Source organism: Olea europaea, chromosome 13, assembly GCF_002742605.1.
Source record: "Olea europaea var. sylvestris chromosome 13, O_europaea_v1, whole genome shotgun sequence".
Taxonomy (NCBI): Eukaryota; Viridiplantae; Streptophyta; class Magnoliopsida; order Lamiales; family Oleaceae; genus Olea; species Olea europaea.
The window spans coordinates 6,868,962-6,879,417 of record NC_036249.1 but is presented as its reverse complement, the minus strand read 5'-3'; the positions used below and the strand labels follow the sequence as shown (position 1 = coordinate 6,879,417).

Genomic DNA, 10,456 nt, shown 5'->3' with positions numbered 1-10,456 from the left:
AACTAAACTCCCAAAATTTTCAAAAAAGTACAAATAAATTCCAAATAAATAATTGGAAATGTAATTGCAATTTGTTCTTTATTTTTGTTTTATTTAAATAAAATGGCACATTCGTCATTTTGTAGCTTTTAATTGAAAAAATTGATGGAAATAATGATTTTCGCAATATAATGTGAAATAAGGATAAAATTTGCTAATTACCCTTTTAATAATTCATTTGGACTTATTTGCATTTTTTTTTAAAAGTTCAAGAGTATAATTGCAATTTTTTTTTAATTTTTCTTTTCTTTAAATAGGAGGGTATATTTATCTTTTTACATTTTTTATTGAAAAATTAGATGAAAATGACCTTTTGCGCAGTGAAATGTGAAAATAAGGGTGAAAATACCAAAAAATAAAAGGTAAGGATGATTTGCACAATAACATTGAAAGGTAAGGACCTTTTTTGCCAATTACCATTTTTGACATTTAGGTCCCAACCTATCATTTTTGTAGCACCACGGTCCTCAAGTAACTGAAACCGTCCAAAATGCCATGAAATACGCATGTGAATCTCACATGTTCTATCTATTAAGGGTCAAAAAAGTCAAACCACCAAAATGACAAAAGAGTTACATTCATCTCTTCCAACCTTCTAACCACCTCCATTAGGACCATTACTGCCTTCTACCCATCCCACCTCAACTGCACCCTCTTCCCATTGCTGGCAGAAATTTCTCCTTCAACTTTACGCCAAAGAAAGCCAGCAGCCCCACTCAACCACCCCCTTCACCTCACCCCCACCCACCTCCTTCCGGATTTGAAACTCCTGATATATTTTTTCTCTCTGAAAACAGGACATTTTCAATATAACTAAAAGATTGCGTCTTCTACGTCTACAGATAATATGACGCATATAATTGCTCTATCCTTTTTGTACAAACCTTTTAGTTTAATGGCATTATTTTTCTAACCCATATGTATTAAATATGCACATATCAGGTGAGATATAACACAACTCAATTTTCCTTATGATTCTGGTTCATTTTTTAGTTGGATTGAATGGAATTGAACAGATGTTTTCAGTGAATTGAGCCGAGGCCGCAGCCAGAACAGTGAGATGGATTGGGGAGGAACAAGTCGAGGTTGGAGATAGGCTGGGTTAGATGGAAAAATGGCCAGTCGTTAGGAAACACACAGGATAGAAACAGTTGCAATAATGGCAACGATATTAAAATCAAAGAAATGGGTCTGTGAGGTTTTTTCTGTTGTTACCGCTCTCAAAAATATGAAGCGTCAAAAACGAGGTCTGTTCTCATTTATGTATGTCCTCCAGCACTTTCTAAATTTCATGGGACATTTTTGAGAAAATTCTTTCCTTCCATGTCTCTTGCTGTTTGGGCTCTGTTCCTTTAGGATCTTTGGGTTTTTTCTGGTTGCAGAGGCTGGTGGGGATGACGAAACTCTCTTTCTATTCTTTTGGTTTACCTATTTTCAAATTGTTTTCATTCTTATTGCTTTTCTGTTAACTAAGAATAAGGGTAGAATGATCTTTCAGACAAAAGGTTGACCTTTTTACCGTCAATTGGACAGTATGTCCATTGAGGGCAACAGTGCTACAAATATAATAAGTTTGGACTTTAATGTCAAAAATAATAGATTGGGGACCTCTTCGGTACTAAGTAAATAGGTTGGGACCAATGTTACAATGTCCCCTTTTATTACAAGTATAGGGTTACTCATCTGCATTTCATACAAACTTAGATGAAGCCATAACGATGCTTGAGGGTAATCTGCTATTCAGGAAAAGAAGGCATGGACAAGAAAAAACAAACTGCATAAGCTCCATCTAGATTCAATTAACAATAACTTTGAACAGTTATCTTAATATTTCAACTTTCACAGTCAAATGAAATCAGGCAATTCTGAACAGCTTCAGTGACAAGAATGAAAAGTGTGGAGGGTCACATACAACACTTACGTTTCAGAGGGAGTATCAGTACTTGCACATTCAACTGGTTGCCCCTGCCAACAAAATTGTTAGCAAAGATATACAAGAGCGATGCACACAAGGTACTGCAATAAATTGAAAAAGGTACTTGCCGAACCTACCACTGAACTATTATCAATGAATTCCCACCGTTCTTTTCTGAGATTTAATCTCTCTTCATCTCCATCATTGTACAATATCTATAAAAGATGAAAGCAACAATTCATAATCGAAAAAAACTTCGCGTGAAAAGAAATAAAAGCTATTAAAATGCAAAACCTGGCAGATTACACTGACCTTGTGCTTCTTTTTGACAGAATCAAAAGAATCAATAATACCATCATAAAACCTGAAATTAATGAAGCATCATTACCAATCACAAGCAGATGACATTTCTTCCATTATTACTGGGCTGGGCAAGAAAAACCCTAAGAATCTAGCAGGCAGTTGAAATGCTTGAAAATTGAAATTTTTAAGATTATTAATTTGCAAGTACACAGTCTGATAATTTTCTTTTTAGTGAAAACAACAAAGGCACAACCTCAATCTGACAAAGCCAAGTGAAGAGCATCTTAATCTTGAAGCAAAAGGAGAAAGAAAGGCAGCGGAGAAATCGATAAAATGTGAGAGCCTCACATTATTAACTACATGATACGAGAAATGTAAGAAAAGCACTTACATGCGATCTTTGGGCCACCAGACTTTAACTTTCGAACCAACCAAGTTCTCACCGAACTCTATTGTCCCGGATGCCTGATATGATACATCAGACTAATTAGATATATACAGAAACAAACCAAAATCTCATGTCAAGGGATGCAACTTATCTGCACGAAAATTGGCTCTACCTGTCCTACAACTTTGTGTTGCTCTAGAAGGCCAAGAATAAATGATCCTTTAGGGGCATCCAATAAAAAAGCAAGGCAATTGAGCACCATTTCTTTCAGACTCACATGATAAGTCCAATACAAAACAGGGATCAACCAAAGTATAAATTTAAGACAGAAACAATAAATGAAGTCTTATTCCCTATATGTATGGGGCTGTCTACATAAATCCTTATTCTCCATGCCTTGCGGTTTATTGCTATATCTATTGACAGATCTAAAATAACTACATCTGCATCTGTAGGTTTATTGCTTAATCAGTGTCGCATCTACTTTTTGGCAAATATTCCCCCAAGTATCTTACCAACTAGCTGTTTGGCATGCATTATAGCTTGTTGGGGGTGAATTACAATATTCCCCCAAGTTTCTTACCAACTAGCTGTTTGGCATGCATTATAGCTTGTTGGGGGTGAATTACCCAGATTCACTTCCATTTACCTCCAAAAATGTTCCAAATGCAGCTGCCAGTGACACTAAGTTATGAAACTGCTAATACAGATAATGCTAGAGGGAGTATTGGTGCAACAGTGTCAGACATGTATTGGACTCGAACGGGCTTCGGCACCTCTGACATGCCAAGTGCTGTGTGCTTCATATACTATTCTAAATTTCTGGCAAGTGAGCGACGCATCCCCGACACACTTCAGACACGCGATTGATACACCACATGATAAAGCTTTTAGAGCATATATTAATTATCAATCTTAATTTTGTTAGTTAACTTTTACCAAATAAATAGAATAATTAATGTCATTTGTTTGGACTAGATCAAAAATAGAAGGTGATGAGATGGAAGTGTTTAAAAGGCACAAGAAAAGAAGACAAAAGAGGGTCTAACCCATGAGACGAGAATTGAGCTGGACCAAGATCATATCACTCATTTGCTGGGGACGAAGAGTGCAAATTTCCCTTATTTGGTTGACCTTGAAAGGAAACAAATTGATTCAATGAATTTTGAGACTTGTGCACGTGCACCGCTTTCAAAGAAATAGCTAAAAAATGGTACAAAAGCATGAAAAAAGAAACTAAAAGAAAGGAGCAGGTTCCCTTAGGCAGAAAATCAGCAATGATGTTCATGTGCAATTGGAAACAAGTGAAAGAAGCAAAATTAGGGCAGCGACTCAGCAACCATGCAATTATAAAAGGTTAATACACACACGAACAGAGAGGATACAGGCGTGGGGACAGGGACAGAAATAAAAATGCAGAAAGAAGGTAACAGACACAGAGGTGAAGAAAAAGATCCGTACGGCTCAAACGCTATTCAAGATTCTTCATCTGCGGTCGTATCTATCTATTTTACGTCTTCTATTTTATTATCACATTTTAATTGACTAGTAGATGATGAAACTTAGATTAACTATGTGATTATCTTTTTCTTATTTTAACTCAATATATGCACTTGAATGTTTATAATTCGTTCTTTCTGGGACTAATTAAATTGAATGTTCTTTTATCTTAAATATCATGTATTTCTTATAGTTAGAAGTTAGTTTAGTTATTTCTTGATTGAAGTTTGAATTGATAATTGTTTCGTTTTGATTCTCCGTTGCTTACTTTTTTTGTATTCCAACATATTTGTGCTCTTGCAAGTTTCTAAAATTCCACAACATAGCCTAGATCTTTTTAATATCTGACACGAGGAACAATGCCCTGAAAGTGTTTTATATCTACTATATGTACTTTTTGATACATGAATATTTTTATTTCGTTGGTGCTAGTAGTACTGTCTTGACACAATATTTAGCCACTCTTCAAAAGAATGTATTTTATTTAATGCGTCTGTGTGCTACTATCTGAAAACTCCTTCATAGTTCTGGAGTTTGTTAAATTTGAAATTGGAGGTAAGAGGTAGCAACTGGAATGGTACATTGTTGACAATATGCCAAAGAGAACTCAATTTCATAACTTGTTTGATGTTAACGAGTTGGAGATGAACAAATACAAAATTGAAGCAACTAATCACTATAAAAACCAGGAGAAAGAACTTAACTCCGTAACTTGTTAACGAGTTGGAGATGAATAAATACAAAATGAACCAACTAATCACCGTAAAACCAAGGAGAAAGAAAAGATAAGTTTTAAGAAACAGATTGTATATATAACAGTTTGTAAAAGACAAACATTGCGTTATAGACCAAATGCCAAAGAAAACTCAAATCCAGAATTATTTCTGTGGAAACAAGTTAGAAAAGAAAAATATAAGATGAAGCAATTGATCATTGTTGATCCCAAGAGAAAGAAGAGAGAATTTTAGAAACTAATAACGCATCTAAATTTACGAAACTAATAACCCATCTAATCATTTGCAAAAATATTGGCTAATATAATTGCCTAACTAGGTATGAGAACTGGATGGTTCTCTTGCTAACCCTCAGTGTTAGTCATTTGCTAATAGTGATGCCTTGTTCAGGCATTATAGGCATCCATCATCTAGTGCAAGAGGAAACGAAATTAACTAGTGAAAAATTAAAATAGAAGTGTGGTACATTAGGAAGCTGAATAAAAGATGGAATAAGATTTTGAACGTGCAAACAGCCAAACAAATAATGTAACATAATGCCTAGTAGTTGACGAAATGAGTCCTATCAATGGTAGGCAAGTACTTACTTTGTCCGCGCCTGGAGCACCCTTTCCCTTGGTATTCGTTCTTGGGGTTTCTTCCCGATTGCTTTCAGCATTAGTTAATTTTTTTGGAGACCTCGGAGAAGCAAACGTGTCCTATTAGAAAGGATGACAAAGAATAGCATTAGAAGAACTAAATAATCCAGTGATCAACAGAAGTATATTAGAGTAAATCTGAATTACTTTGGCATCATCTCTGGCAGAGGATTTCAATTTATCTTTATCTACTCTTACATGCCCGTGCTTATTGTCACCTTCATTCTTTGATGAGGATCCAGCCTTCATTTTATTATTAGCATCCAATTTCACATCTGTCTGATTTGGCAAGTTTGCTTCTGACTGAATTGTGGTGCCACCATCTTCACATGCATCTTCCTCGGCGAACACTTGATTCTCAGGAATCTCAGCAGGCTCTTGTTTTCCAAATCGCCTGTGCTTCTTCGTTTCTGAATCACTTGCTCCATCAGATGCCTTCTTAGATGCTATCTTATTCTTAACCAAACTCTCTTTCTTTTTTGGCCGACCAGCCTTCTCCGGATGACTCTCATCTAGAAGAATGCCAGTTGCAGATGGAGATGCAACATTTACATCTTTTCTTTCAGATGCTTTAGACAAAGTAAGCTTAATCCTGGTCTCTTTTACTTTATCCAATGGTTTTTCTGCCACAGCAGTTACCACATCTTTGCCTCGAATGTCTAGGTGAACTGGTAGTTGCTCCACTCCTTTTTCATTGTCGCCAATACCAGAAATTTCAGTTGAATTATTTGAAGAGCTAGGTTTTTTTCCTCTTTGCTCAGCAGCTAGCTCTGGATTAGATTCTGAATTAATTGGTTTTTGAGCAGCCAAATCGTCAGACTCGGTCTCGGATGTCAATTTAGCATCAACAGGTCCTACCTTTTTAAAATCTGCATCAATCAAAATTACTTCATTACCAGTCTCATTGACACCGTTGCTCAAAATTGACTTGGGTAATATTTTGGCATCAGCATTTTCTTCTTCAAGACTTGTCCCTCCAGTAACATCTACTGCCACCTGCTCATACAACGAGGTGCAAATGATCACTTTTAATAGTATTTCCAGCTCTATCCATCAATAGTACGCTTTCGCATAGCTTTTCAATCAACCAATTGATCTACATTATCCCTATTACAGAATTTAATAGATAAACTGCCAGCAGTTCAGAGAAGAACCAGAGAAGATAGTAAAATAACTTGAGAACCTAAAAGCAGGGAATGCAAGACTATCAAATTCCCATTCTATACAGGCTAGTACTTTTTGTTCCATGACTTGTAAAAGTCCCATAACAAATGATTGTCATAAATAGTATGAGTAACCATACAGGTCAAAATCTTCAGCAATGCCAAAACAAACAACTTTCAACTGCCACAAAAATGACATGCTTCTCGGCACTTAAGCAAGTGTACCACAATCATTAATAGAATACAGTGCAATAAAATCCTACAACAGCTTCTATTTCTAATAAACAAAATAAAGCAATGTGGAGAGTTATGTAAGCAAAAATCAGAAAAGGGAAGAAGGTATAGAATGAAGCACTAGGATCATACTGTTGCGTGAGAAGAACAAGTTGAAGCTGGACTGAAGAATGTCAAGAAAGAAACAGTTGTGTCCATGCTAATAATAATTACACCATTGGCAAAAACAACATTTAGTTGTAAATAAAAGAAAGTATACCGACTGGTCGACACAGGTACTGTCACTAATATGACCGGCAGTACCAACAGTCCCTTGGAACACAGAAGTGACAACCTCACTATAATCATCCAAAGAAATCCCCAAAGATTTTACACTTCGTATCAGGTAAGGTTTAAGCTTGACTGCACATCTCTCAAATACTCTCTCCCCCAATTTTGTCGCAACTGGCAGAAAATCCTGGAACCAGAATGTTTATTAGCAATGAGAAATAGATTAAAAATAGTAAAGGAAAAAAGTCAGGAAATTTCACCTCGTTGTTCCTTTTCACACTAGCCAAAAGGATGGTAAGCAGTTCTGGAGAGATAGCTTCACTTTCATCTAATAAAAGAGTCATAATTGTCTCCATGGATGTGAAGATATTCTCTGGATGATAATCTCTGGAAGCCCCACAAGCAATATGTCAGCAGTAGAGAGAGAATACAAGCCCATCTCTTTGGAACATATCATAAGTAAAGATAAACATATTTTTTTAAATAAAAAGTTAATTAATGATATAAATGAGGTATAGAAATGGAGGACAATATTGCTTCCACCAATACATAAAAATACGACAAGCTTAATGCACATTTCAAACCAATATTTTTATTCAAACAAGCCAGTTCAAAAAAAGGGCTCAAGGCAATTAACCAATGCAACACCACATATGCATGTAATAAAAAAAATTTAACTGATGATTTAAATGTCATAAGGTGTCATTTATTTCACCCTGAGATAGCTACAAAATGGCATATGTTGAAATTTCAATAATTATTCTTTTCATATGATTTCCATATAAATGCACGTTTCGATCATTATCTTCATTGTTCTTAGTAAGAGTTCTTCAACACATATATCCCAAAACTTCAATAAATTGATGGATTAAAGATAAGGAAACCATCAATTTATGTTTTATAACAGTTTGCCTACAAAATGTATCCATCTTCTCTTCATCTGGAAATGCATAAAATGACAAATTATATATCAAAAATTTTCCCAAATGGCTGATTCACTTTTTAGAGATAACGTATGGAAGAAAGGTTAGTAAAGATGTACAAGTTCTTTCCAAGAGAAAAATTTAAAACAAGAATAATCCAATGTATCAACAAGGTTTTAACCAATTATAAGCAATATTGTAATTTTAAGCAAGCATAGACAGCCAATACGGGGTGTATATTTTTATATACAGCATGGCCAAGTAACATAGCTAAGCGTCCTCAAAATTTGCCAGTGATACATGCATCAAAGTAAATAAATGTTAAGATGTGAACTAGAGGCTACAGATTAAAAAAGAATGCACTTCTCAAAAAAGAAAAAGACACGAATGAATCAAAAGCATAAGAATCTCCACCTCGTTCTATTTTGATAACGAAAAAAAGCAAAGCAAAGCTTGAGAATTTTTTCTAATTCTGGGATAACTTAGAATTCAAAAACTTGGAACCATATATCATTATAAACATTGAAGAGGATAAAGACAGCGTATATCTGCCATTCTGACTTGGGTTCAAATATTAAAGTAATCCATGACAAAAGAAGAGATAAAATTTTAAAATAAGGGCATTACATTGACAACAGCAGGATACGAACTACAAAGCAGAAATTCATAAGAAATCCTACCTGATGGCTTTAAGGAAATGGTGAAACATCTCAGTTATCAATTGATCACATTCTAGATCCAACATGATGATGCAGGACCTCACTTTGGACACAGTTTCAAGTATTATGGTCCTCTTGGCATACGATCTGCTGGATTGGTCAGATAAATGTTCAAAAGATGATACGACCAATTGAAAGATATCCTGCATTATAGCCAAATGAATTGTTATACAGACAGCCAACAAGAGGCGAAAAAGAGAATGCTAGTGGAAGTATCGGCACCTTCATTTTCTCATCATCATATGGAGCATCTGGAGCAGTAATTCTAGTAATTTCACTTATGCAAGACGCAACTGCAACTTCTACATCAATATCTGAATGCTTCAAAAGCTCATCCGCAACCAATGCCTTCATTAGTGGAGAAAGAGCAGTTTGGATGGATTTCACAGGCGACTGCTCCACTTTTGAGAGAAGATCCTCAATTTGCTAGAAACAAAAAGAGAGAGGAGAAAAGATTATAAAAGGCCATCAAACAGAATAATACCGACACTTTCTTCCACTTTGTAAATATGTGAACTGATAAATAACTTTTTAGTATCAGGCTTCAGTTAATCATTCAACCAAATAAAAAAAAAAAAATCTTTAAACAAAAATAAGAAATCGATTACTGTGCGCATCATAAAATCGAAAAGACTATTTTTAGGGCTTACGTCAAGTAAAGGCAGGAGTTCACCAAGAGAATCCGGGGGCTGAAGAAGCCTGTTCCCAGCAGCCTTCAGCTGTTCTTCCATCGGTTTATCGGAATTCGATATCGATTTTGGGGATAAAATTATCAAATCGCTTCGCAGAAAAATTGAAAACTTTTAGTTTCAATTAAAAAACCTGGGGACCATCGAAACAATAGATGTCAAAGACGAAAATATAGAATTGGATGGAAAGAAATTTACAATAATTTGCTCCATTTTGTAAGGAAACCTAGAATAGTATTAGTAGCAAAACCCAGAAACGAACCAACAGGCTGTTGGCAGTAAAGCCAAGTGGGGGAAGTGTATAACAGAAGATCATTCTCCTTTCCTTGTGTGTGTGTTTGTATGAATATATATGTGCTTTGGACATGCCAATTCGACTAGCTATGACCTGTCTAACATGGCAATCTAGGGACAGTTGAAAGCTGAAAAAAAGGTCCACCAATTCAAGGATAAAGTTCGAATAATGATGAATTGCCCAGTATTGTTTGGATTCAACCAATTAAAGAATTATATTTGAATAACGAATAAATAAAATTATGCCAACGGATATAAGTTTCAAAATTCTAAAATTTTAATTTCTCAAATTACTATAGAAATTCTAAAATCCCCAACCCCACCTAAAACCTACCCAAACATCTTTGCCATTGTGAATCTCATCCACATGGTGAATCCTGTTGACATTGATGATGGAAGCAACTGCAAAATTCTTCTAAGAAGTTTTGAGACATGCACTCTTTCGCCTATAATAATTCTCTTATCTTTAATTTTGTTGTTCTTTTATTTGTGGATTTGAGAAAATGCAAACGATGGGGGTTGTTAGCTTGATTTGTCGTGGGAGGCGTGGGAGTTGTAGTTGGCATTTAGGGTGCCTAACCTTTTCACTCAAGAAGATGGAGGACGGGCATGTCGTGGTAGGGAAATATTCTGACAGTGGCGCTAAT

The 10,456-nt window shown here is 35.4% G+C and overlaps 1 protein-coding gene across 5 annotated transcripts in view; it reads right to left on the bottom strand.

Annotated features, from left to right (window-relative positions):
• The window catches only part of LOC111407446, a 15,132-nt gene extending 4,970 nt beyond the window's left edge, over nt 1-10,162 (bottom strand). The window contains exons 1-12 of one of the 5 annotated variants that reach the window (XM_023036919.1): nt 10,144-10,162; nt 9,477-9,648; nt 9,049-9,252; nt 8,788-8,969; nt 7,445-7,571; nt 7,174-7,371; nt 5,665-6,513; nt 5,467-5,577; nt 2,649-2,722; nt 2,267-2,318; nt 2,092-2,169; nt 1,961-2,004 (exon numbers count right to left, since the gene is read on the bottom strand). In XM_023036919.1, coding sequence (XP_022892687.1) covers nt 1,961-2,004; nt 2,092-2,169; nt 2,267-2,318; nt 2,649-2,722; nt 5,467-5,577; nt 5,665-6,513; nt 7,174-7,371; nt 7,445-7,571; nt 8,788-8,969; nt 9,049-9,252; nt 9,477-9,557 — 2,000 coding nt within the window. In that variant the 5' untranslated portion in view covers nt 9,558-9,648; nt 10,144-10,162. Of the gene's footprint in view, nt 1-1,960; nt 2,005-2,091; nt 2,170-2,266; nt 2,319-2,648; nt 2,723-5,466; nt 5,578-5,664; nt 6,514-7,173; nt 7,372-7,444; nt 7,572-8,787; nt 8,970-9,048; nt 9,253-9,476; nt 9,649-9,713; nt 9,998-10,143 lie in introns of those variants that run through there. The other 4 variants (XM_023036916.1, XM_023036918.1, XM_023036917.1 and 1 more) reach the window with 4 other exon arrangements.
• Nucleotides 10,163-10,456: the final 294 nt, after the last annotated feature.